This window comes from Phyllostomus hastatus, unplaced genomic scaffold, assembly GCF_019186645.2.
Source record: "Phyllostomus hastatus isolate PE091 unplaced genomic scaffold, TTU_PhHast_1.1 phas_scaffold_555, whole genome shotgun sequence".
NCBI classification, from domain to species: domain Eukaryota; kingdom Metazoa; phylum Chordata; class Mammalia; order Chiroptera; family Phyllostomidae; genus Phyllostomus; species Phyllostomus hastatus.
The window spans coordinates 1,545,845-1,572,434 of NW_025334036.1; the positions used below are offsets into that span (position 1 = coordinate 1,545,845).

Genomic DNA, 26,590 nt, shown 5'->3' on the forward strand with positions numbered 1-26,590 from the left:
AGTGGATGGCTCCCCGCCGGCGAGCGGATGGACACTGCGCGCTTCACCCGCGTGGCGCCGCACCAGGCGGCGGGAGCAGCCAGAGGGCCGGGTCTGCGCATGCCCCGCCAGACCCGCAGACGTGGGCGTGCGCCCAGTGCCTGCGGTCGGACGGCACTCTCTCGGGTGAAGCACGGGCGCTGGTCACGAATGCCGATGCGAGCACATTCACACACGTCTACACGTCACTACGCGGACCACGGACTGCACGGACGCGCGCCGCACTCCTGGGAGTGCTGCGGGGGTGGGGCCGCCTGTGAGGCCTCCTTCAACGCTGCTGCTGCCGCCGTGGCCGCTGCTAGCCCGGGCGCCGGTCCCCGGCCTTCGCACTGCCCCCAGGAGCCGGAGTGCCCCGTGAGCCGCGCTGTGGCCTGGAAGGTGGTGCGCGCTCGTCACCCTGTGTGTGCAGGGCGACCCTGGCGACCTCCCCGCCTCGCACAGACGGCGCATCTGCGGGCTGGGACGGGGCCCAGCTTCCCAGTGCGTCCCAGTGTCCCGGAGAGCCCGAAGTCACAGCCCCAGACCAAGCGTGTGGGAGAGGGGACGCTCGTCGTGGAACTCCCGGGGACACCTCCCTCACAAAAGGACATTCCACAGTATCTTCGATGTGTCTGTGACAACACGCTTCCTGTCCCCGAGGCCCTCACAGCCAGGTGGAGGAGGCGGAAACTGCGAAGGCACAGTTTGGAGTGACGGGTTGTCATGGAAACAGGAGGGGGCGCGCGCGTGGCCGACGGTGGGAGGGAGCGCGCACTGCCGCCCAAGCCCCCACGATGACACCAAAAAGGGCTCAGCCCCGAGAGGGGAGATGACCTGCAGTGGGAGCGACAGCACTGACCCTGGGGACGGTGGTCACCAGGGTCGAGGCAAAGGACTGCGGGAGGTGCTGGATCCAGGAGACGCCTGTGGCAGCCCCTCGTGTGCAGCTACCGGAACAGCCGGCTCCTGGACGCGCCCCCCCCCCCCCCGCACACTCGTGTCTCTCTCTCCACAAGGGGGGTGCGCGCCGAGCCCCCCGACGGCAGCACCTGTCAGACGCGGGAACAGATCAGGTCGTTCAGGTCCACGACCAGCTCCCGCCTCGGCTCGGCCTTCCTGCCGCCGACGCGGCCTGCCTGCCTCGGGGACGCGCCGTGTCGGCGGGAGACCTGCAGGTACTGGTCGGTGCTGCTGCTCTGCGGGTCGCTGCTGGACGCCGCCGACGCGGAGTCCGAGTCCGTGAGGGGCGGCTCGAACCTGGGCTTGACCCGGGGCCTCCCAGGGCGCAGTGGGCGTTCGAAACGCCTGGGGCGCGGCTTCCTCTGCAGGCGCACGGGCCCGACAAGGGGACCATCAAAACCGTCCTCCCAAGACGCGGGGTGCCCCCGCCCCCAGGGCTCCGGAGCCGGAGTCTGGCCCCCCGCCCCGTCGCCAGCGTGGAAGGGAGGAGCCACGCTCAGGTCCGCCAGCGAGCGCGGGTGCGCAGGCCGACGGCTCAGCTCTCCCCTCCGAGTCTCCGCGTCCTCGCTGGGCTGCGGAGGGCGAGCCCGCGGGGGCGCCCAGGACGCGGCGCAGGGCCGTGTGCTCCTGGCGCACATCTCCGCACCGTCCCCCGCGGCATCTGCCCGGAAGTGTCCTTCGGGCCAGAGTCCGGGGTGGGTCCTGTGGGAGTCACGCTCATTGACGAGATAGCACCTGGGGGCGCGGGGCCTGGGAGCACCCGGCACCGAGGCCGAGCCCCCTGGTCCACGGGGAGGAGGGCCGCCGCCCACGGAGTCTTTTCCCAGAAGCGGCGCCGAGTGAACGTCCTCGACGTGCTGTGCAAACGTCACCGGGGGGCGGGGTCTGCTCTGGGGACCGTCTCCCGGGCCTGCACATGGGCCGCGTGGGTGCCTGTGAGACAGAGGCGGTCACGCACATGTTACAGGGTGCCCGCGGGCCGCACGTCCGGGGCTCCGGGACCGCCCTGAACGGGTCTCCTCTCTGCGGCCACGGCTCGGAGCCCTGCGAGGCCAGGGGCCCCACGCGACTCCAGGGAGGGCACCGGGGGCTTCGCTAACGTGCCCCAGGAGCACACAGTGGGACTGACATCGGCGGGGCACGTGCTAGGGGCGCGCTCCTCACGCCCCGGCCACACAGCAGTCTCGTGACGATGGTCTGCCCCAGAGCCTGCTGGGGCTCGTGGCACCCCCTCCGCGCCAAGGCCCCTCCGGGACGTGCAGCTCACGTCGCGAACGGCACGATTTCAGGTTCTTCATGGCCTCCGTCACTGCATTTAAACACCTCCCCCGCCCCCTGTCCCCTGCCGTGTTTTATCTGCACTGCTGTCACAGTGTCACACAGAGACCACTTCACGCCCCGCGGCTTTGGTGGGAGCACCCGGTGGGGGCGCGGGCCCCGCGAAGCAGGTAGGGTCTGGCAGACGGGGTGCTGGGCCCAGAACTGCGGACCAGGCCAGCGACCAGGCCCCTCCCGAGAGACGGGCCCGCGGTCCGCAGACGCGCTCACCTGCGGGCGCCGTGTGCCGGACAGCTTCTGCAGGCGCCAGGAGGGGGCGAGCCGGGGCCGCCGGGCCGCGGCCGGGGACACTGGGGCGTGGGCGGGGCCAGCGTCTCCACCCGGCCACTCCTGCTGCCCCACGAGTCGAAACCGAGCAGGTGGCCGTCATTCTGGGGCGTCACCGAGCGAGCCAGGGACAGCTGGCTGCCGAGGTCACTGTCCTTTCCGAGCCTCTTGGTGCTCCCCCGCGGGGTCTGGATGCGGGCTGCGGGCGGAGGAAGCGCTGTGAGAGGCCGGGCTGCCGAGCTGCGGGGGCGCGCTCTACGGCCAGGGGCCGGCGCCCGCGCGCACACGGAACCAGGGTAGTGAACACCTCCGAAGGCACAGACGCCGGGGTGGGGCGGGGGGCGTGGGGGCGGGAAGGTGCTGCCGGGGGACCGGGCGGACCCCAGGCTTTGCAGGCGCACCACCGGGAGCCCCAGGCGCCAGAGCGGTGGTTCCCCAGCGCCGGGCTCTGGTTCTCCCAGAAACAGAGAAACGTACGGTGCAGAAATAAAGCTTCTGTGGCCGTTATGGGTTTCTGGAGACAGGTCACAGAGCATTCTGGGAAAAACCAGGTGGCCCGGACTGGAAAGCGGGCACGGGACAACCCCACTGCGCCTCCACAACCGTGACGCCGGGGTCTGTGGGGAGCTTCTGCCGGCGCCTCACGCTGCTGTCTCTACACGCCTGGCCGCCTCGGGGTCGGCCACCACGTGTGTCTGTGTGAACTCACCCTCCACCTTCTGGGCGACCTTCCTCTTCTCTTCGGACCGCGCCTAGAACACAAACGGCAATCACACGTGTGTTCGTGGGTGGCGGAAGCGCTGACAAATACGGTCCTCGGGGGAGGTGACGCGGCTGCGCTGTGCGCGCCCCCGCGGCCAGGACCGCCGCCCTCGCGCCCCGCCCCCGGGCTGGGAGCTGAGCGCAGGAACCGGGCCCCCTGCGAGCTTTGTCCCCCAAAGGTTTTATCTCCCGCCACGGGTCAGACCACCCGCATTCTACCGGGGGGGACGGGTCCGGCCCGAGACACTGGTGGCAAAGTGTGGAGGGACAGCATGGGAGGAGACACGTCTTTTCACAAGGACGCCCTCTGCCGCCCCCAGATGCCCTTCCTCTGTAAGTCTGTCTGGAATGAACTGGTCTTTCTCCGCACAAACTGATACCCGCGGGAGGCATTTTCTTTTTAAGGCTAAAGAAGTGGCAGTCTCTGGCGCGGGGTTCTGGGGTGCGGTGAAGCCAGAGAAGGGGCGGGGGGGGGGCCGCGTTCCCAGCACCGCGCGCGGCTGGGTGTGACCTCGAGGGTCCGAGCCTCCCTCGCTCGGCCCTGGTGCTGGCCCTGGGGTGGCAGTGGGGGTGGGGAGCGGGGAGGAGGGGCGACTGTGGAGGGACGGGGCGGGGGGTCTGGGCCCCCTGTGACTGTTCTGACAGTGAAGGTCGGGGGCCCAGAGGGGAGACAGGGTGAGGACCACCGGCATGGACGTGAAAAGGGTGGTCCCTGGTCCCAAGCGTGGCCGCTGGGGCCCTGTCCCTGGCCCCCCCCCCCCAACTGCCCACAGGAGAGCCCACACGCGGAGGGCCGGCCGGGCTGCAGTGGGGCTGACGGGCTTGGGCATCACAGAGCACAGGCAGCCTCGTGCCCGGGAAGGGGGGCGCCACCCCTGCGCCTGGGGGTCCTTAGAAATGACTCTGGGGGACCCGGGGAGGGAGCAGGCGTGGCCTTGCACCCTACCAGGTGGCGCGAGTCCTGTGATTTGAAAACATGAGACCTCACTACTAGTGCCCCCTGCTGGTGGGGCCTGGCATGTGGCCAGCTCACGGGCACCCACCCACACCCCACAGCCGAGACGCGATACTTGCATTCCGGATCTGCATCTTGAGCTGCTGGTTGCTGAGCTTCAGGGACCGTGCGATGCTCTGCAGGTAGTAGATGAGCATGCTAGGGCGGAACGGACAGGGCGCTCAGCGCAGCTCGGCCGCCCGTCACGCTCCCCGCTCGGCTGGGTGGCCGGGCACAGAGGACCCCAGGCTGCGTGGGGGCCAGCCCCCACCCCCTCCCCCGAGGATAGGAGGTCTCAGCAGTTCTCTGCCCGTGGCACGGGGACGGGGCTGCCTCCCTTTCCTTGCCGTGCTTTTCACAGCACCCCGCCCCCGCCCACCGGCCTGGGATCCTGCACGGGTCACAGTGGGGAGAGGGACGGAGAAGGGAGAGGCGTTTATGGTCTGCTGGGCTCGGAGCACCGCGTCCGTGAACCCGCAGCAGGCGGAAGCTGCCCAGCTGCACGGCGAGGGGCCCTCTGGGACTCCTGGAATTCCGGGGGACAGGGCGACGGGAACACCACCTGACCCCTCATGGCGGCTGCACCGAGGCTGGACGCTGCGGACGCACCGGTCGTGCTGCAGCCCCTGCCCGTCCACCATCCCTGCTCAGGCCCTCGGGCCCCTGAGTGGCCCGCACAGACTCCCTGGTCTCGTGCAGCTGCTGGGGGCAGTGCTCCCTGGTCGGCCAAACGCGAGGCACCCCCCGGGGCTGGTGGAGGCGGGAGCGGCACTCACAAGAGCAGCAGCACGGCCGGCAGGATCACCACGGGGCTGCTGACGTGCCCGACCGCAGCGCTGAACCACGCGGGGAAGTCCTTCTCGATGGTTTCGGACACGATGTCGTAAATCTTGTCTTGCCCACTGCGAGCGAGCGAGCGAGAGAGCGAGAGAGAGAGAGAGGGAGAGAGAGGGAGAGAGGGAGGGAGAACCACGGCTCCTGGTTGGCGGCGTGCACTCCCCGGAGTGGGTCACGCAGCGGGGTGCACGCCCGGACGACAGTGACACGCAGCCTCGCCGCGGCGGTGGCCCACGGGGTCAGCTGGTTGACACCCAGCAGTGCTGAAGGTGGGTCGGAGGTCACAGGGTGTGCGTGTCTTCCCACAGCGCACACGAACACGGACTCTGAATGTTCCGTAAACAGATCGAAACGGGCTCGGTGCTCCGTGGAGTTAACCCGAGGGGTTTCTGCCTCAGCGCATCACAGTGCGGAAGGAGGTCGAGGACAATCACCCAGTAAAAGCCTTCCTCGTGCTGGGACGGGGGGACTGGGCCGGGAAAAGCTCTTCCTAGCACCGGAGTGAGGCTGCCGTCCTTTCTGGCTCTGAAGGGGCTGCGCCTCTTTGAGAGGGGCGCCGAGACGGGCGCAGCGGGGGGCGGCCCGCCACCCAGGAGCGCACTGGCCCAGAGGCCCTTGCGGCTGATCTGCTCTGCGTGAGCTGGGGGGGGGGGGGGGGGGGGGGGGGGGGGCAGGGGGAAGGCGGCCCCACACCGGGGGGCGGGCGCGCGCACTCGCCTGAAGGGCCCGCAGTGCGCGGACGGCCTGTACCGGACCACGGCGAACACGGTGGGCAGCATGCAGAGGAAGAGCATGAACAGCAGCGTGGCCAGGTAGAAGTTGTTGGACCTGCAGGACGCCGGCAGCCGGGTGCTGAGCTCTCTCGAGAGGCCAGGCGCCAGCGACCCTCGCCTGGGGCGCAGACGCGGAGACCGGCCCCGCTCCGCGAACAGAGGTGGCCTCCGCCCCTGCCGTCCAGGAGGGGTCTGTCGGGGGTCCCAGGTCGCCCAGCCCAAGTGGCCCGGTCCCCCGCACGTCTGCCGGGCACCTGCCCACCTGGAACCGAGGAAGAGGCAGACCCCTGGCCGTCACCTGATGAGCTTCGTTCACGGGAAACCCTTAGAACCTCTGCTCCGCCCGCCTGGGTCCTCACCTAAGAGCTCCCTGCCCCGTCCACGCCTGGAGCTCACTGCTCGTGTCCCCGGACGGCTGGGCTGCTTCCCTTGTGACTCCTGACCCTCGCCTCCCGCCCCGCCCGCTCCCGGCTGCTCCGGGGAAGGGTCCTGCCCGATGAGTCCCCCGGGCCCAAGCAGGTGCCCGGGTCTGCGGAAGGCATGAGAGTCCGTCCCTGGGGGCCCCCTGCTAGCCCTTTCCGCCTCTGTAACGCCCCGGGGTGGACCAGGAGAGAAATGTCAGAACACACAGAACGCAGCAGTCGGGGGGTGCTACCGTGTGCAGCCCCCCCCCTCTCTCGGTGTACCCACGTCCCCCCCCACACACACCTGTGCCCACCCATCTGTACCACGCACCACACACTGTGCCCACCACCCATCTGTACCACGCACCACACACACTACGCAGTTCTCACTCCGTCACGGTCAAAACGTGCGGAACTCACCAAGAGAGACCCACATGACAATGGTCATGTCAAAATAAGATAAATGAGCTTGATGAGCCCGAATGAATGTGTTCAAAACGTGTCCTGAGTTCCTCCAGGTGAGAAAACCGCAGGAGAAAACACGCGTTGCCTGGGTGGTGGGACGCCTGGGCCCCTCCCAGAATGCCGCGGGAGGGTCCGGGGCGGGACCGCGCAGGACACCTTCTGTTGCGGGTCGGGCTGAGTGTGAACAAACTCACACCGCACGCCCCAGCTGTTGCACGCCTGGGTGTCTCCCCGCCAAAGGCGCCCAGCAGCAGGCCCAGGGAGTGCTGTGCACGCAGCCAGGAGCTGGGAACCACCCCCGCGCACGCCCTCGGCCCGGATGATGAAGACCCGGGGCCCTGTCCCCAGAGACTCGAGGGGGAGAGGCCAGACACCAGGCGCGGCTGCGTGTGCGACTCCGCCCCCGGACGGGGAGCCCGGGCGGAAGGAGGGCGCTGCGGGGTCGGCGCGGCCCTGTCGTTCCCGATCTGGGTGCGCCCCACTCCGGCGCTCCCGCCCGGCTGCGTCACCGTGGGCCCCCGAGAGAGCGCACTTCCGACGGGGTCGCTGCACCGCGGGGTTGCTGCGCCTCTTGGAGCCTGCGGGAGGGGGGGGGCGGGGCCCCAGGGCCGCCCCCCGGGGGAGGTGCACCGGGAGATGCCCCGCCGGCGGCCGGTTCCCTGGGCGACGCGGACGTACGTGGCTCTGCTCACCTGGACGCCCGGAACACCTGCTGGTGGGGCACGTTGCAGGTGAGCACCGCCCAGCTCCTCAGGTACATGAGCCCGACCAGCTTGAGGACGTTGAAGGCCGGGAGGCACGGGGAGAAGAAGGACCCCATCCTGGGCACGAGAGGGGAGCCAGTGAGGGTGCCTTCTCTGCGGTCCGCCGTGGTCCTGAGACCCGGGGGCCTGCACCCTGGGCCTAACGAACCGGGGAAGCACCCCCCCCCCGCGAGGGTCTGAGCCCCCAACCCTCCCCCTTCTGCAGGGGAGCAGCCGCCCAACTGTAAAGCACCCTCTCGGTCTTTCCCTCCGCACTTAGTGCGGAAGGGAGCGCCCTCTCCTGGCGACGAGGGGAAGAACAGACTACTGCCGCTGGGGGCAAGCTCTCCGCTTGTCCGAGCTGAGGGCTGACTTGTGACAACATTCCCCACTCGACCTCACGCGTTTCACCCCATTTCATATTTGGCAATCATGAAAGGAGAGGTAACTGCCCAAAGTCTGCAGACACGGAAGGTGGGCTGGGGAAATGAGGGGATTTCCCCGTGCAGAAAGGGGCAGATGACCTTCGGGTGACCCTCGGACGACCCTGCATCGTCCACAGCCAGAGACGTGTGGGAGGGGAGGGAAGGGCCGGCCTGCTGGCTAGCACTGGGCTGCCCCCGGGAACCGCGTTCGTTGCGGCCGTGTCCCGTAAGACTCAGCGGGAGCCCCCGCCCCCAGGAGCTGCGAGCAGAGGCGGGGAGGGGCTGCGGCACCCACCAGATCATCCCCTGGTTGTAGACCAGGTGCAGCACGTTCTCCGCGATCTTGAACTCCCCGTATTCCGGCTGCGAGGGAAGCACACACATGCTGGTGGCCCGTCACCGTGCCTCGCAGGGGGGCTCTCTGCTCTTTGCCCCCCAGGCCGGACGCCGGGACAGGCCAGGCCTGGCCACACACAGGCGCTCCCCCGGGAGACGCAGCCCCGCACTCACGAACTCGCTCTCCAGGTCCCAGCAGCAGTAGTCGCTGAGGTACCGCACGAAGAGGCCCCGGAAGAAGTCGATGAGCAGGACGCTGGCCACGGTGAAGAGCATGTCGATGACGGACAGCTTCAGCATCTCCTGCAACGCAGGTGTCCTCGGGGTCACCACACTGGGCCCCCCCCCCCGCCGCTCCCTTCAGGCCCCGGCCGTTCACTCCTGGGCACACAATGGGGCCCCGTGAGCACGGGCTCCTCGGAGTTCTGACGCCCACGGCTGGCGTGGCGCGGAGGCAGGAGGTGTCTGAGGTCCGTGGGTCTCGGCGGCAGAGCGCTCACTGGGGCCTGGGGCTCAGGGTGGGGGCTCCGAGTGAAACAGCGTGTGGACGACAGGCTGGGGCAGAGCTCGGGGCAGGGGCCTGGGTGGGGCCTGTCCTCTCTGCGTCCTCAGACAAGCCCCTGAACCTCCTGTGCCTCAGTTTCCACATCTGCGCCCATCACGATGGGGACAGCAGGGCTCTCGTGAGGCCCAAGCACTCAGAATGGGGCCCCGCCCGCAGGCAACCTGGCATGGATCTCTGATTGTTGTCGTCCTTGCCACGGAGACCCAGAGGGCCTGACGCCACCGGTGAGCCCCACTGCCCCTCCCTATGAACGAGGGACAGCGACCCGGGGGGAGGGCCGCAGGAGTGGGGGGGGGCATGGGCGTGGGAGGCCTCGTGGGAGGAGGGGCTCGAGCACCTGCCCGACGTAGGTCTCCCAGCACTGGTCCTGCGGCCCCGGGGTGTCGGCGGTGGTCTGGTTGGCCGCGGGGAGTGCCCAGGTGGGAGCCAGGACACCCGCCGAGGCCCATGTGCTGTTTTTCCCCAACCCCGGCGCCGGCCCCGGCGTGGACCACTTCTCCCCTGCAGGGGGCGTCCTGGTGGCAGAGACGGTGGTGGCGTCCGGCCAGCGGCTGGTGGTGTTTCTGGCAGCAGCTCCCTGGGGAGGGAGAGGAGGGGGGAGGAGGGAAAAGGTTGTCCCCATGTCCGTGTCCGCAGAGGGCACGAGGACATCGCTGCCCTGCTCAGGGACAGTCCCTCTCCGGACCTCCGTCCCTCTGCCTCCGTCTCCGTCTCTCCGTCTCGGCAGGAGGCCGCCACGCTAGACCCGCCCCGGTCACGGCACACGCGGAGCGGGAAGGCGCGGCACTGAGCTGCGGTCTGAGACGGTTCTGGGTGAGACGCGCTGTCTCCGCACCCTCCCAGTGCCGGTGAGCACGCGCGGGGACTCCCCTCCGCCAGCTGCAGTCGTGTTGGGGGCCCCGTCCGAGGCCCTGTCTCTACCACGTCCCAGCCTGGACGCCGCGCCCTCACTGTCCCCGCTTCCGCCTCACGCGCCGGGGCGCTCAGTGCTGGGGGGGCGCTCTTCCGCCCCCCCCCCCGCCCCGTTCTCGGAGCCGCAGCCTGCGATCGGCGGTCGGCGGCGAGCGCTGTCGACACCCTCTGCTGGCGGAGCTCAGGGCAGCGGACAGCAGGCGGGGAGCTGCAGTCCCGAGACCCACGTGCGCGCCCACCCCGGAGCGGCCACTTCCTCGCCACGCACCCGGCCTCGGTCTGTCCGCCCTGAGGGCGGGGCTGACTTTCCTCCCGCCCCCAGGAGACCTCGGCGTGCTGAGTCTTCGTGGGACGCAGGGAGAGCGACCGCGGGCAGTGACGTCGACAGTGACCACCGCCCCAGTGGGTGTCTGTCTGTCCTGCAGGGGTGTCTGTGCACACGTCTGTGCGTCTGGGTGTCCATCTGAGCACACGCAGATCTGTGTGTCCGCCTGTGTGTGTGGCGGCGGGCGGGCGCTCACCTCGGTGCTCATGCTGTTGACCTTGTCCAGCAGCGCGATGATCAGGCTGTAGAGGTTCCCCAGGTACAGCACCAGGACCCTGCGGGACAAGACCGCGGCCGCCGGTGGGTCCAGACCTGCCACGGAGCAGGAGTGGCTGCCGCCCTGGGCAAATTAAAAAGACGCAGCCTCCAGAGCCCGCCCTGCTCCCTCCGCTGAGGGCTCGGGGGCCGGGGCGCCCGCCTCCCCAGGTGGCTGCGCCGCGGCCCGCGCTGCTCGGCTCCCCGCGCGCACGCACACGGCCGGAGCAGCACGAGAGCGGGGCCTGGCCCGCGGCCCCCTGCTCGCCTTGCGATGCGCGCACAGGGGCGGCTCTGTGCTGAGTTTCGGGGCCAATGAACCGAACCCGGGCTCCCCAGGAGCGTGGCCTCCCGTCGCGGGGCAGTGAGGTGACCGGCCCCGAGGCGTTTCCCACGGGGCCCGCAGGACACCTGGCCAGCTGGAAGCGCAGCGTGGTCCTCGGGTGGTAGGTCTCCAGGGCCCCGATGAGGTCGAAGGCGGAGGGCGCGAGCATGGTCACCAGGGAGACCACCACGCTCACCTGCCGAGAGAGGGCGCCCGTGAGGCCCCGAGGGCCCCTCTGTCCTGGGCTTACTCCGCCAGAGGGCCTCCTTGGCCGCAGCACACCCCTGCGCTCCGCCCCCTGCCACCGCTGCCGGCTCTCGGCGGCCACGTTTCCTGCTGCCCCCTCCCTGCCGCCGTGGAGCAGAGCGGAGGGGGGTCAGAGTCGGGGGCCAGGCCTGGGCCGGTCCGTCTGCACTCACGGCAACCGGAGCAGGAGAGGCAGCAGGTGCGGGGCGGCGTGAGCGCGAGGAGCAGCTCTGGGTTTTTCTTCCAGAAACTCCTCTCCGCGCGCACACACACACACGCGCGCGCGCGCGCCCACATCCACGTGACCCACCTGGGTGACACGGGATGGACAGAGGTGAGGCGGGGACCACCCAGTGTGGCCTCAGACTGTGAAAAATCACCGAGCACTGAGGGGGCACCGGTGGGACCAAGTCACCCCCATGCCGCGTGCTGACACCCACGCGCCAGCCCCCTGCCGGCGCCGGCGAGGTCCCCGGGCCGCATGCGAGCCGTTTCTGCCTCTCACGCCGCCACACGGAACCGAGCTCCCGGGGCGGCAGTGCGGCCGCAGACGCTGAGAGCGACAGAGCTGTTCGCAGCCGTCCTTGGGGCGACTGTCTCCACGGTGATGGGGGGAAAGATGGGTTTTTCTTCTTCCTGAAGCCGCTGGTGAGGGGCTGGGCGGGAGGCTCTGCCCTGCGTGGGGCTCCGGAGGCGGCTGCAAGGCCCGGAGCTGGCTCAGCTGGGGCACTCGCGCCGGACCCCCACGCAGCCGGTCTGCGGTGGGGTCAGGTTCTGGGAACGTGTCAGCGAGGAAACACCACGTGAGAGACGCGGAGCCCGGGCGAGGGATTCCACGGTAGAGAACGTGCACGTGCCCGACGCTGTTTCTGCACCTGAGCCCTCTTCCCCGGCTGAGCCCGGGGCTGCCGCGCGGCCCCTGCTCCAGAGGGGACCGAGACCCCCGTGCAGAGTCTCCGGCTCACCCACCCGAGAAACGCTGGGGGAATGAGGGACGGGGTGGCCACTGCGCGGGGTACCTCGTTCTTCTCCCAGAGCGTCAGCTCCCGCTTGGACTGCTCCAGCCGCTGGGACCGGTCCACCACGAAGTAGATGAGGTAGATGCTCCCGGCCAGCGAGAGCAGCACCAGGATGTTGGCCACGACCCTCAGGCAGATGGTCACCGCCCTGCGGGGGGAGGCAGACGTGAGGACGGCACACACGCCTGGGGCCAAGGCCGCGTGGGGACAGCGTTTAGGGACACACGGGTCCTGGGGACAGTGCCCCTTCCTTCTCGGGGGCAGCCCTTCCGGGACCTCAGTCCTCCAGCTGAACGGCCCCGCCCGCACCGAGGTGGCCCTCGAGACCTGGAGAGCTCCAGGCCTGAGGAGTCAGTCACCTCGGTAGGCTCGTCAACAAAAACTGGATACTATTGTATCCTCTGACTTCACAGGAACCCACGAGTCTTCGCTTCACTTGGCGAACTCGGCCCCGGCGCTACAAACACCTCTCCCCTGATCCGCGCGGAAGGACAGTACGCCGGTCGGCTTCAAACCTGTGCCCCGTGGCCGGGCCCAGGGAGGAAGGACCCTCCCAAGTACTGGTGCGGATGAGGACGGGGTCCCCGCCCATCACGTTCCCGGGGGAGGGGTTCCGAGGGGAAAGGAGGGGTGCCCGAGGGGGTGAGGAAGGAAGACAGGATGCCTGGCAGTTTCTGCGCCAGAGTAAACCGGACTAAACCAGTCCGACCGCGCGCCCGGCTGGCAGAGCCCTGGCACGTACAGGTTCTTGCTCTTCTTCTTCTCTTGCTCCTCCAGGATGGCCTCCTGCAGGAAGGACACACACGGCGTCACCGGCAGTGGTGGTGGACCTCCGCCGGGCGCGCGTCACGGCCAGACGTGACCCGTCCACTGTCTCCCATCACGACCTCACAGTCCCGACGTCACTGCGAGACGCTGTGGGTATCAGTGCTTTGGACGGTAAGTGAGTAGAAAAACAGACTGGAGATTGGGAAGAGGAGAGACGGAGGAGTGGATGACGCAGAAATCTGAAATGGTCTAAAAAAAAGTTTTTCTCGGAAGGGGACAGCATTTAACCACCTGCCAGCTCCGTGGGGCCCGGCCTCCGAAGGCTTTGAAAACTGCGCTGACTTTCTAGGTTCACGGGCAAACCTCACACCCCCCCCACCCACGTGTGTTTACTCATTGACAAGCTTTCTACACGTGACACAGCAGCGATCCACAATGTGAGTCCTCGAAAAAGTGCAAACTGCAACTTGGGGAAGATGACATTAAAAATCAGAGAGAAGGTCTGATGTGCTCTTCCCGGCCGGGCTGGATGGTGGGCGGGTCGGGGCGTGTCTCTCCCTCCGGTCTGAGCTGCAGTCCCAGCCGAGCTCGCGGTCTGGACTCCGAGCCACGCCCCCCGCCGCCCGCCCCACCCCCACCCCCGGCCACCGGCCCGGGCCCCGCTCACCCTGATGCTGTTCACGATGGCAGCGGCCTTGCTCTCCGCGGCCTCGGGGTTCCCGATGAGGAAGTCCCAGGCGCAGAACACCCGCCAGCAGAAGGTGTAGTTCTCGCTGGAGGCGCTGGCCAGGCTCGTGCGGGAGTTCTTCGCCATCCTGCAAGAGTGGGCCCGCGGCGGGCCGCGTGAGGACGGTGTCGGGAACGGGCTCCCCACCCGGGGCTGCCGCCGTCCCCACCGAGCCTCCGCGTGAGCCGAAGCACCGGCCAGCTCATCCCACCTGCGTCCCCTCTGCTCAGTGTGGACGTGGAACTGGAAACGGCCTGTGGCTGGGTGGACGCCATCGGACAAAAGGTCCCCCCACTGCGGTGGCCAGGAGGTCACTGAAGTGTGTGGGCCCCGGGGTCCAGCCCAGCCCACCCCGCGCAGCTGTGTGTGTGCGCGCGCGCGCGCGCGATAAAACGCTTTCCTTTGGGCTAATCGGTCTCCGGGAGCCTCTGCCCGCGGAGGGCAGCGCTGCCCCTCCACCGTCCACAATCACACGAGCGGCGAGGCCCACGGCTCGGGTCCCCCCAGAGCCAGCCGGGGGCCTGGCACCGAGCAGCAGCGTCCAGCGAGCGCCGGGCCAAGCGGGCTCAGAGCCTCGCCCCGGTCCGCCTGCACGATGGGCGCGGGGGCGGCCGTACTTCACGCGGGAGACTGAAGGAGATCGCACACGTCCTACTCGGCAGGCGTTTTGAGACGCCGGGCAGCCGTACCTTTTCAAGAGGGTGACGAAGCTGTACGCGAACACGGCCACGCCCACCAGGAAGTAGGCCAGGGGCAGCCGGTAGCCGGCTCTCCCGATCCGGCGCGCGCGGCCGTAGTAGCCGTAGAAGAGGACCGAGTACTGGAGGTAGCCCTGCGGGGACACCGCGCGTCAGGCCTGGCGCCCTCCCTCGCCCCTCCCCCTCCGGACACGCGGGCTGCCGCGCCCAGCCTCACCCCCAGGGACCAGACGGTGTCCAGGTCTTGGGCGGACGCCGCCTGCGCCGCGGGGATGCTCTTGCTGGCCGTGCTCCCGAAGGGCTGGCCCGCGACGAGCTGGGGGGAGAGGAGAGGGCGGCCCGTCAGCGAGCATCTCCGGGGCGGACTCCTGCCCCGTCCTCGCCGACGGAGAGTCAGCCCCAGTGGCCAGGTCTCCTTTCCTTTCTGCCGGACCAGGGCCTGCCGGCGTCCCCCCACCCCACCCCCCGGCCACGGGAGGTGGCTTCTGTGGGTGGACCGTGGAGGCCACCGCCCGTCTCCAGGGGCTTAGGAAATGCCCCCCTCCCTTTCTTCCCCGTCCACTTTCTGGATATAAGGTTTTGCTGAGAAACAGATTTTATTTTAACAGGTGTCTGCACACTGGCCCACAGGCCAAATCCAGCCTGTCATCTCCTTTTGTCTGCGCCGTGAGCTGAGAATGGCTTTTGCTTTTTTAAGTGGTTGAAACCAAACCAAACCAAAACAAAACAATGTTTTCCAACACACAACCGCATGGAGCGGACTTTCAGAGCCTGCCCGTCAAACTGTGCTGGGACAGAGGCCCCGCCCACTTGGTGTGTGTGTGTGTGTGCGGGGCTCCAGCCGCTGGGCACCGCCTGGTGGGGGTGAGGCCGGACTCCCAGCGCACCGACGCCCCGGCCCTCGCAGAGCGAGCGTCTGCCCGGCTCAGCCCCAGGGAGACCTGGGGAGGGGGTGCAGGAGGCCGTGGGATGGCAGTGCCCCCACCGCCTTTTTAACAAGCTGCACCTTTTTCTCTAAAACAGACACACTGCGTATCTTTTGCATTGGGCATTTTGAGAATGTCAGGGATTATTCTAAGGATTCTTGTTTCCTAATTTCAAGACGTGCGATTGGCCGGACGGCCCTCACCTCCGGGACGACAATGAAAGCCCCTGTCATGACCGCGAGCGCCACGTTGATCCCGAACAGCCACCTCAGGAAGATGAAGTACGAGGCGACCCCGGACCCGAAGTGACCTGGGGAAGGACGGGAAAGAGAGCACAGGTCCCAGAAGACGCCCCCGGGGCGAGGAGCTCTCCTTGGATTTGCAACACGGCGATTTCTCTCGCTAAAACCACCGGCACCGCCCCACCCACCTTGCCCCTGACACGCTTGTGGACACGATCGATGGAGATGCCCATTAACACCTACCAGTTATGCGTGCGGGAAAACCCCTAACTGAACAGTCTCCGCAACGACACACACTCACCTAAGACACTTTCATCGAACCCACATTCCGTGTGCACTCAGAAGCACCAGCAGCTTTTGAGGATTTCATGCATCTTTGTTTTACCTAGTTTGGGGGACCTCAAGGATTTTTCGAAGGATTCTTTTTCCTTAACGTCACGATGAGTAATTCCCTCCATGTTCACACGAGGGTGAAGAGGTTATGGAAAGTCTCTTCACGACTTTTCTATGCATCTCACCTTGTTCTACAGTAAAAACCGCTTTCTGTCGAGGAGACCAGGGGCACAGAGGGGTCGGACGGGGGTGGGGGCGGTGTTCTGGCGGCTTCCAGGAGCAGGCGGACTCTTCCCGCCTGGCACTGTTTTCACACCCGGTTCCCGCTCCTCCCGGTGAGCAGGACAAGGCACAGCAAGGCCCCCCGCCCCCCGAGTGCCCCGCACCCCTTCATCACCGCCGCTCCCGCAACTAGCTCTCCGTGCGCTGGTGGTGCCCCGGCGCCGCCCCACGGGAGCGCGTTACGTTGTCCACATATCACACGCCGGTTTTTTACGGGCAGCCACGCTCTTCTATGTAAATGAATAAAAATCCATTTTATTTTCCCCTCAAATGGGTTTTCCCAAGTTGAACGTATCCCGTGAGGACGGGCTGCTCCCAGCCGTGTGTCCTCTACCCTGGCCCTCGGGGGCGCGTGGCGGCACAGGCCGGCCCCACTGTGAACTCAGGGTGGGCTCGAACACCCCTCCTGCAGCCGCTGCCCCAGAGGGCGGGGGGCCCACGTGGGACAGTGCCGGCCGAGGGGAATCCCCCGCAGAAGGGGGCAAAACCCGTGACGATGCAAAGTTTTGTGTTTTCATTTTGGAATGGCCCAATCACTCCGGTATTCAGTGACACAGCTCCTCCATCGACCCTCCGGGTTTGCGCTGTGACTAACGGATGCCCGCGACAGAGGACGGCAGAGTCTCGGTGGGACGTGGACCCTCCGTGGGGGGGTGGACACTGTGTCTCCCGCCCCTGTCCTATGTCCAGCCCGGGTCGGCACCACGGGGCCCAGTGCCCTGGCCACACGGCCTGAGGGCCGGCCTGCCCGCCCCTCCTCGCCCCCTCCCCCCGGGGCCGACTCACTCTCGATCTTCTTGATCCTCGTCTCCCAGGGAATGAAGACCGCCGCGAAGTTACAGGCCAGACGCGCGAACTTCCGCCAGAGCTGGGGGCAGGACAGAGGGACAGAGGGACTGCCTCCGTCGTCCCAGCAATGACTCTGAGCCCTGGGCCCCATGCGAGGGAGGCGCTTGCAGACACACGGGTGATGCCCTCAGTCAGGGCCCCACGTTTACACCACAACTGCTGCAAGTTCAAGGGTCGGCTGTTCTCCCCAAGAAGCACACAGCAGGCCCTGTGCCCTGACCCTGACCCTGACCTTTCGCCCTGACTCCAGCCCCACTCCCCCCGCAGCGCCACATCAGCGCACGGCCGCACAGGACCGCGCTGCAGCAGGAAGGGCCACGGAGTGACCACAGCGTGCCCAGTGACTGGGCAGAGCCAGCACGGACAGACACGCATCAGGTGCCACTCTGGCCCCGCCCGTGTCTGCCGAGGCCGGCGTGGCGGCTGCTGCTGCTGCGTGGAGCTCTGAGCTGTGTCCACGTTTGGGGGAGCCCCTCCTCCGCTCCTGACCCCAGACCCAGTCCCACGCAGCTGCCGCCCCGACGACCTGCTGACTAACCGCACACGGCTCCTCTGCCCCGCAGACACAGCCTGCCGCCCGCCGACGCCCCGACAGCTGCTCCCGGCCCCTCTCACGGGTCGCCCACGCCCCCGGTCCTGCTTCCCACTGCTCCCACGCTGCGGGCCAGAGAGGGACCAGCCCCCCCCCCATCCCGGTGCCCCGGAGCCGGTGCTCACACGCCCCCGGGGGAGGGTCTGGGTCGGGGCACTGGAGGCTCAGGGCCACCGTCACGCCCGAGTGTGGGACGCACTCGGGCGGCAGCTCGGAGACCTGAGACTGAGCCCAGGCTCCTCCTCTATTCTATGCTGTCCCCCCGGAAAAAAGTTACTTTCTTTTTGGGGGGATTTGGTTTCCTCATTTTGCAAGAAGAACGAATTCAGAACTCGGTCCACGGTGCTGGCAGTGCGCTCTAACCGTAGAGCCGTGTGAGAACCTCACCCCGGAGCCGACCGCGGCGGCACAGCTTCTGCGGGCAGACCGGTGCGGCCCGGCCGCCGCCTCCGGGGCTGCTCGCTGGGGGTCCGGCCCAGGCTCCGTGGGGAGAGCCACGGCCCCCGCCCCTCGCGCTGGTCTGGTCGGGAGAGCCCGCGGCGGCTGCGCCTGCGGGAGCCTCCGGAGGCAGAGGGGACCAGAAAGCGTGCTCTCTCGATGACCAGGGTCCCGGAAGGCGTGGGGACCGACACCACGCTTCTCTCAAGATCTGCACCCAGTCTCCGCGGCAAAGGCATCCCCAACGTGCAGAGAACAACCACGCGGCAGCAGCAGCGCGGGAAACCCCCCGTGAGGGCGGCCGGTGAGGAAGGAAGCCCAGATGCTGGTGTCCCCTGATCAGTCTGATGTGAAATTACACATTCAGTAGGGAATGACTGAAACAGGGGATTTTTAAAAAGATGCTCACTCCGTGGAGAAAGAAGGAGTCCCAGAGGGAGATATGATTTTTTGGACAGTTGTGAAAACTGTGGAATGTTTTTATCAGCAGATCAACAGACACTGAAGTTTAGTTTTAAGTAACTGCACGGGAAAAATAAGACGTGAGCCCATCAGCACTGCCTCGTGAACTGAGTGCTGGGGTGGGGCTGCGCCCCCTTGTGGCGAGAGAGACGACAGCCCGCACATGTGGGCGGGGCTGAGTCCAGAGGGCCCAGAGGTCATCCTCTCTGTGGAAGGGGCCCGCCTCTGGGCACAGGCTCGCCCAGGGTCACACAGCCGGAATGAGACGGCATCTGGGACTAAGGTCCAGGTGTGGGGTCATGCAGGTGCTCAGGCCCAGGTGCCAGCACAGGTGTCACCTGCCGAGGCCGTGGGAGGGGGGTCCCTTGGGCGCTCCTTACCTCTGCCCCTGCGGCCTGGTAGCCCCGGGTCCTGGTCAGCCTCCCTTCAAACTTCAGCACGATCTCCTTTGCCCGCCTGAGAGGAGACAGACCTGACAGTGAGCGCAGTCTTACAGCCCTGACAACCGTCACAACAGGTGTGAATGCCCAACAGGTACAGGTGGCCCGGCCACACAGGACGGATCCCGGGGAAGGTGGCGTCCTGCCAATCTCTCATCGGGTCTTTGGGGGACCGGGACACTCCCTGGGAAGGTACGTTATCAGGGATCAGACTCGGGGTCAGCAGAGGTGACCACAGCGGGGTGTGGAGCGGTGTGGTCACAGGTGTGGACTTTCCACTGTAAAGCCAGGGCTGGGGACGCCAGGTGCGGCCCAGGGGCTGCAGTTCACCCCGCTGAACGGTGTGCAGGAGAGGGAATCCCGGGAGTCCTCATCAAAAGGAAAACTTCTTGTGTGTCAACAGGAGGTGATGGGTGTTAGCGGACCCCACCGTGACGATCACTTTGTATCGTCAAACCAAACCATCACTCTGTAGGCTTTACACTTATACAGCGAGGTACGCCCATCATTTCTTAACGAAACTGGGAAAAAAAATTTTCTTTACCATTTCAATGAACTAATTCATGCAAAATGATTAACACCCAAATCAGTTACAACAACATTTCCTGAATATATTTTTACGGACTGTTTTGGGGTGTCACCGGTTCATGAAATTACACAGGCTTCACCACCTGTGTCTTGTACTGAGTGTCCACCCCCGACCCCTGTGGCCGTCACCACACTGCTGCGAATCCCTTCCAGCCCTTCCCTCCCTCCGGATGCCAGCAGGCACCCTCCGCTGGGCACCCTGCTGGCGGACACCAGCGCCTCGGCCCCTCCAGGTGACCCGGCACCCCACCTCCCGCACTCAGGCTCCAGCAGAGGGAGTCAGACCTGAGCTCAGGGAACCTGCTTCAAGGAGAGGGCAGCGCCTGCGGAACTCGGGCGCCGGAGCTGTGTGCACGCCCCCACGAGCAACCCGCCCCAGCCCCGACGAAGCACCGCCACGCTGACAGACCAGACCCCGCCGGTGAGCCGGCGGTGCCTCTGGGGGAAACGGCGGACCCTCGGACAGGGGCTGGACTCACTGCGCTGGGCGGTGCAACCGCCCCTGAGAGAACAAGGGGTCCCAGGACACAGGTCACTGCCCCCGGACAGACCGGACACCGAAGACCCTTAGAGCCGGACGCCACCGCCCTGGCGACCTCCTGGGACACGACACGGAGGGATTCTCGCTATCGGAGGTGACGACCTCCGTGTGAGTCGTCCGGTCTGTCCTCCGCCGCTTCCGCACCAGGTGGTCCCCGCCCGTCCGTCCCAGGCAGCTCCTGGCAACGCCCCCTGGTCCTCGGCCTCCCCCGAGAGGGATGAGGAACCAGCAGACCCCCCTGCCCACGTCCACAGACAGGACGGTCTCCCCCAGAGGGGACCCAACTGCACCGCGTCTGAAAGGCAGAGGCCCTCCCAGCCGCATGGCCACTCATCTCGGTTTCCCTGCGCCCGGGCTGGGGTCAGGCGCGATGGACTGTGGGGGCCTCGCAGAGCCCGCCCGCCCGCCCGCCCACAGGAGCCCTGAAGCGGCCACAGCTGGGAGGGAGCGCAAGGGTGCAGCGAGAGCCAGGACCGGGGAGTGAGCTGGGGGCCGCGGCAGCGGGGGGGGGGGGCGGCCTGGCCCGACCCGTGAGCCCACGGCACCGCCCACCGGCTCCCTGAGAGGCCCAGACGCACGCGCTGTACCGCCCCAGGCGGGCGGCCGCTGCCCTGACTCCCAGCTAGAAAGGTCCCGCTCCGTCTGGGCAGCGCCCCCCCACCCCCACAGGGCCCATCTCCAGGGTTCCGGGAGGAGCCCCGGCCAGAGCGGTTAGGAGGGTGATGCCCCGGCAGCTCGTCAGGGAGACAGAGGGGACACGTGGGGGACAAGGGCGAGGGAGCAGGTGCTCAGGGGGCGAGACGCTCTCGGAGAGCGTGACGGCGGTGGGGGCGGGCTGAGCGCCGGGGCCAGGCCTCGGCTGGGACCGCCGGCTCTGCTCTCCTGCTTCCCAAAGGCTCCGACAGCGAGTCCCTCACTCCGGTCTGCCCGCAGAGCGGAAAGGCTCAGCCCCCTGCTGTTCGGATAACCCGCCACACTCAGCACTGCGGAGCGGTTCTCAGAATTCTGGCAGCGCAAGACTGCTCTGAGAGGTGAGCTGCTCCCTCGCTCACTCCGCTGGGGCGCAGCGGGACAGAGCGCTGGGCGGGGGCCCGGGGCGCCCAGGTCTGAGCTACAGGCCCTCAGAGGCTGTGTGCCCTGGGGTGAGCCTCGAACGCTGCCCACACTCAGAGAGGGAGGGAGAGAGAGAGAGAGGGAGGAGGGGGAGAGAGGGAGGAGGGGAGAAGAGAGAGAGAGAGAGAGGAGAGAGGGAGAGAGAGAGAGAGGAGAGAGAGAGGAGGGAGGAAGAGAGAGAAAGAAAGAGAGAGAGAGGGAGAGAGAGAAGAGAGAGAGAGGAAGGAGGGGGAGAGAGAGAGAGAGAGGGAGGAGGGGGGGAGAGAGAGAGAGAGAGGAGTGAGCTGAGCTGGTGACGGGCACAGAGGCAGACTGGGAAGTTCTGAGCGTGCAAACCACGGACACGACCCCGGCCAGCTGCGCCCCTGCTCAGATGGGGAGGACAGAGCCTGGGTGGGAGTCCAGGGCAGGCCTGGCTGCGTGGCAGAGACGGGGGAGAGAGGGCTGGCCGGTGTCGAGACAGCCCCGGGGAGCAGGTGGCGCGCCTGTTTCTCCAGGAGCGGCCACTCACTCACGGGCAAAGGCAGCGCTGAATGAGCAGAGTGCTTGCTCCCGCGCTGGGAGCCCCGGGGTCGTCCTCGGGCACCGCCCGCTCCAGCGGCGGCCACCACGCACGGCACCACAGACACAGCGAGGCCGCACGCTGCCCGGGGGCTGCCTCTCACCGAAGCCCCGAGCTGCTGTCGGGGCCTGGACCTGCACAGCATGCGAAGGACTCAGCCTGAGCGCCCCCCCGAGCTCCCAACAGGGTCCGGCGGAGGGCCACCAGGGACTGCTGAGCCTTCAGGAGCGCCCCCTGCAGGCAGGAGGCGGGGGCTACTGTTCCCGTCACTTCAACTGTAAGGAGAAAGGAGCTGGCACTCAGAGAACCGAGGAAAATGGGCCCACAGCCCTCAGCTAGTGACTGGTCGCAGCGTGTTTGAATTCACGCAGCCTGTCCTCCAATCTTCAGTCCTCCACCGTGATCCCAACAGCCCCCCCACCCCCGCCAGCAGGGCTCTCACTGTCACAGCAACCCGGCTTCCCGGGGAGACCTTTCCTGCCCGAGGGGGATTTCACCGCGCAGGTGAAGTGAGCGTGTATTTTCATTTGGGTCACACGCCTGTCTTAGTGAGAGTGGTTATTTCGTTCACCTCTGGCTGCGGCGCTAAACTCAGGTGCTCGGAAAGGAGACCAAAAACCAGACGCCTCCCTCCAGCGCACACAGGCAGCCCAGACAGACGACGAGGAGGTGACCTGGGGCCCGGCCTGGCCCAGCAGGAGCAGTCGGGTCCCCAGCACCCCCCCCTTCCTCCGCGGCCCACGGGGGTCCGCGCCCGTTTCCAGGGCGGGGCGGGCGGTTCCGTGGACGCGAGCCGAGTGTGCAGTCCCCGGCAGCCCCTGCGCGGGCCTCACCTGAGCGCCCTCAGCTTCTGCCGCATGGCCCAGGGCCGGCAGCGGATGCTCGCCATGAGGTCCTTCTGGAACTGTATGCTCTGGAAGATCTGCTCCGGGTCGCTGCTGTCCCCGGCGTCGTCGGCGCTGCCGCTGCCGCCCGGGCGCGGGGCACGGAAGGACACCGGGTTAGTGGACACGTGCGGGGGGAGGGGCCGGGGGGAGGGCGGGGGGGTGACGGCTCACTGGGGTCTGGTTCTGCGGTGGGTCCGTGACAGAGAAGAGGTTTTCGGGATTAAAGGTGTTTCCAGAAGTCGCCGTGTGAGGAGAGAAAAGGGGCTCGAACAGTTCCTCACAGTGGCATCTTCGGTGGCAGAGCCATGCGTTGTTCAGGGACCCCAAAGAGTCGGCTAACCTTAGAGGCCGGACTCCTCCTCGCCCCCAAACCGTGGACGAGAAACGGGAAACCGGACTCTGTCTCCCAGAGCCCCCCCCCCACCCCGGGCTCTGCACTCCCACTGGCACTTATTGGAAATGCGACATAACCGGGGCCGGTCCCTCACAACGAGAAACAAACAACGTATGTGGGGAAACAGCTACTTTCCGGGGGAATTTTTCAACAAGGAGCAATATTTACTCCTAGTAACTACCCATGTGTCAGCCTTAAGGCAGCTTTTCGAGGCGGGGGGACGACACACGAGTGTCCTGCTCTGGCTGTTTGACCAACGATGTGCTTTCAAGAGAGCAGCAGAGAACGTGGTTCCTCTGTGTTTCTCTCTAACTTAGACTGTCCGGCTCATTCAAAGGAGAGCGTCGCCCAGGGTCTCGGGGTGCACGGGGGATTCCGCACACCTTTACAAGCATGCAGGGCATCTGATCGGCCCCCCCTCACCGGCCAGCCCGCAGCCTTTCCCTGCAGACCCCCCCGCCCCCAGGTTTATGAAGACAGAGTGCAGCTTCCCTCTCTGGACGCGGCTGATTGAGTTAACAGAAGCAGACGGAGCGTGTCTGTGGGTCTGGCCAGCGGAAGAACCAGGCTGGGAACAGACTGCCGGCCTTGGGTCCCCGGTTAAGAAGCAGGGGGAGCTGTCTCTGTCCGTGCACTCGCGGGGGCGGCCGCTGCGGCCATGCAAGGACCAGGAGGGAAGGAGCTTCTGAATGTTCTCGCTGAAGGGCCGCCAAGCAGGACGGGACCCAGTCCCCTGGCCGGATGCAGGCAAGGCTCCCCTTCCCCACTCCCTGCCCTGGCTGCCCCGCGGACGGCTGGGGGGACCCGCTCACCCGAGCAGGGACTCCTGGTACAGCTGGCTGGCATTTCTCCGGGAGCTCCTGTAGCGCTGCGAAGCCTTGGGGGGCTTCATGGGAGCCGGCGGGTCCTAGCGACCACTAGGCGTGGGCACGGTGCTGGGGGCGGGGGGCAGCAGGAAGGAGGCTTCTGGACGGGGGCCGCCGCGGCCCTGCCCTTCAGGTCTCCGAAGCAGGGCTGTGTCTGCGGCTGGAGCTGAGCAGGGGAGAAGCCGGAAGGCCAGCCGTGATTATGAACGTTGATCATGAATATGAACACGAATCATGCATATGCACGCCTAGGTGGCGGCAGCAGCGGTGACTGGCTGGAGTTCGGGCGGCTGAGGCGGCAGGCGTGGCCAGGGGACCCAGGCGTGGGCGAGGAAGCGCCTCTGAGCCCGTCTCTGCCAGGACAGGGCTCTGTGGCTCGCGAGCGCTGCACGCTGGCTGCCGTGACCGGTGTCCCCAAACACTTCGGGGGCGTGCAGAGCACAGGTTTTTTCTCCCCCAGTTTGCGGCTCGGGAACAGGGAACAGGGCTCAGGGGGAGCCGGACTCTGGGCCACACTCACACACACGGCATCGCTCCGGAAAGGCAGGGTCGAAACACTTCGTTTTCCATGTTGTCATCAGCTTTCTCTTCTCAACAAGTCGCACCTACAGAAGTGCTGGTGGAACACGACCACGGACCCTGTGTGTGCTTCCCCTGGACCCGCCCACTGCCAGCACACCTGCTGCAGCTGCACCTGCACACTTACTCCTCCCCGACGCCTCCTGAGAGCAGTCTGCAGAAAGGACACGCCACGCCCGAATGCTTCAGCAGGACCGTGACACTGAACGGACACTTCACCGTACTCTGCACTCACTCAGTGTGGCAGGACACGGAGGCCAAGGGGAACCAGGAGGCCTCCCCGAGTTCCACGGCAGGAAACGAGGAATGTGGGGGAGGGGAGGGGAGCACACAGGCACCCTGACAAGGAGCCGCCCCCTGTGAACCCGGCCCAGGCCGCCCTGGTCCTTCCTCGGGCCGGACCAGCAGCTCCCCTCCCCCCGCCCTCCCAGAACGGCACGCAGCGCCCTGGCCGCCGACAGGCCCCCACCCCCGGCCCCGCGGGGCCACCACCGTTCCGCAGGATTCTCCCCTGGGGGGGGTTCACCCCCACGTCCCGGACGGCCCCGGTCTCACGGCACACACCGCGGGGTCCCGACTCGCCCAGGAGGCGGTGTGCTTGCAGAGAAGTCACTCGCGCCGCGGCTGAGTGGGCGGTACGGCGCGGGACACTCCGAGACGCCGTTTCTGCTGTGCAGTCCGCCCCGCACCACGACCCGCCGACGCTGCGGACAGGCGAGGGCGTGAGCGGCGGGCGGGCACCGACCGCGGGGCAGAAGGGACCCCGGGGGCGGGCGCTCCGGGGGTGGGGGCGGGCTGCCTGCCTGCCTGCCTGCCTTCCTCCAGGGGCTCACTCTCAGATCCTGAGACGGCTCTGCCGCCCGCACACGCCGCTGGGCGCAGGCGAGCCCGGGCCCTGGGGCGGAGCCCTGAGGGTCGGGGGGCTGGGGGGGGGACCCAGAGAGGTGTCCAGACCCAGGGTCAAGGAGCGAGGACCACGCGGAGCCTGGCGCCAGAGCTGGCCTCGCATCAGGAGACCCGGGGCCTCTGCGGCCAGGCTGCCAGGCCTGCCCGTGACACTGGATGCAGTCTGTGCTGGTCAGATGGAGCACAGGACGCGTATGACAGGGCAGCTTCTGTTTGGGGACGGCGTCCTCCTAGAGAGCTTTACTGAAATGGACGACTTCCCAGCATCTCACGGGGGGATTTTTTCATCCTTTTTCTAAAGCTCCTCTGCCTTACTTTCAAGTATTTATTCAAATTTTGAAATACTTTATATTTATTTTATGCAATTAGTTGTTTTGAACATTTCTGTCTCTTCATTGTATGTTTGTTTGGGGGGTAGAGAGATCGCAGCAAATTCTGAGACGCTGCAGGGACCTACTAAGGCAAATTACTGCAGACCAGCTAATCCTTTTCATATGTACCCAGATGATTCTGTCTGGCAGTGCGGGTGTGATAAAATGGGTTTATCTGAAGACGTTTTCCTATTTTTACTGTCTAAACCATAAATTAACTGGGACGATTAAGGATAAGTAATGACTACTTTTGACAGGAATCAATCATCCCGTTCTTTTGCCTAATTTTAAACAAATGTAAATTCCTAAACATTTTTTATTATGAAAATAATGTGTGGTCACTAGATGGAAATAAATAGAAACAGCAGGAAAAATTAGAAACAGGAAAAACCATCTAGAACAATATTGCTTAATGAAATTAACTGTTAGTGTTTTCAGCTTTTACCAAGTCTACTTTTTTTCTTTTTTAAAAAATTTTATTATTTTTTAGAGAGGGGAAGGGAGGGATAAAGAGAGGGAGAGAAACATCAGTGTGTGGTTGCCTCTTGCACGCCCCCTACTGGGGACCTGGCCCACAACCCAGGCCTGTGCCCTGACTGGGAATTGAACCAGTGACCCTTTGGTTCACAGGTGGGCACTCTATCCACTGAGCCACACCAGCCAAAGTCTATTTTTCTTTGTACTTATACATTTTGCAATTTTCTTGCATATGTGCATTTCCCTTAACATTTCCATAAATTTTGTACCTTAGAGCAATCGCCACGCTTCTGAAACTTTTCCCGTGAACACACTCCACCAACAGGCACTGGTGGGAGAGCTTATCACACATGAAACCATGAACTGTGGCCCACATTCCACACACCCATTTTGCCCTACGATGTGCACTTTTTGCCAGTGATGTTTTTTCTGCTTTTAGAAAAAAGCATTATTTTTTTGGAATTAAGTTTTCCAGAACTGAAATTACTGGATAACTTATCATTTTAAAAAGTTAAGTATGTTGTTAAAAGAAAGTCACTCTCTTTACATGATGTTGATAAGGTGTGTTTTCACGATTCTT

At 65.9% G+C, this 26,590-nt stretch overlaps 1 protein-coding gene across 1 annotated transcript; it reads right to left on the bottom strand.

Moving 5' to 3' along the window:
* Positions 1–995: 995 nt before the first annotated feature.
* TMC3 (transmembrane channel like 3) lies at positions 996–23,703 on the bottom strand. The gene is made up of 22 exons (XM_045825099.1): positions 23,624–23,703; positions 22,364–22,495; positions 18,667–18,742; positions 16,732–16,813; positions 15,292–15,398; positions 14,380–14,478; positions 14,154–14,296; positions 13,405–13,552; positions 12,712–12,755; positions 11,970–12,117; positions 10,791–10,900; positions 10,321–10,399; positions 9,225–9,464; positions 8,497–8,625; positions 8,282–8,349; positions 7,511–7,639; positions 5,894–6,004; positions 5,116–5,241; positions 4,420–4,498; positions 3,293–3,335; positions 2,527–2,782; positions 996–1,911 (listed from the first exon to the last, which is right to left on the bottom strand). The coding sequence occupies exons 1-22, from the start codon at positions 23,701–23,703 to the stop codon at positions 1,071–1,073; spliced, it is 3,270 nt and encodes a 1,089-aa protein (XP_045681055.1). The 3' UTR covers positions 996–1,070.
* Between the last annotated feature and the right edge of the window lie 2,887 nt (positions 23,704–26,590).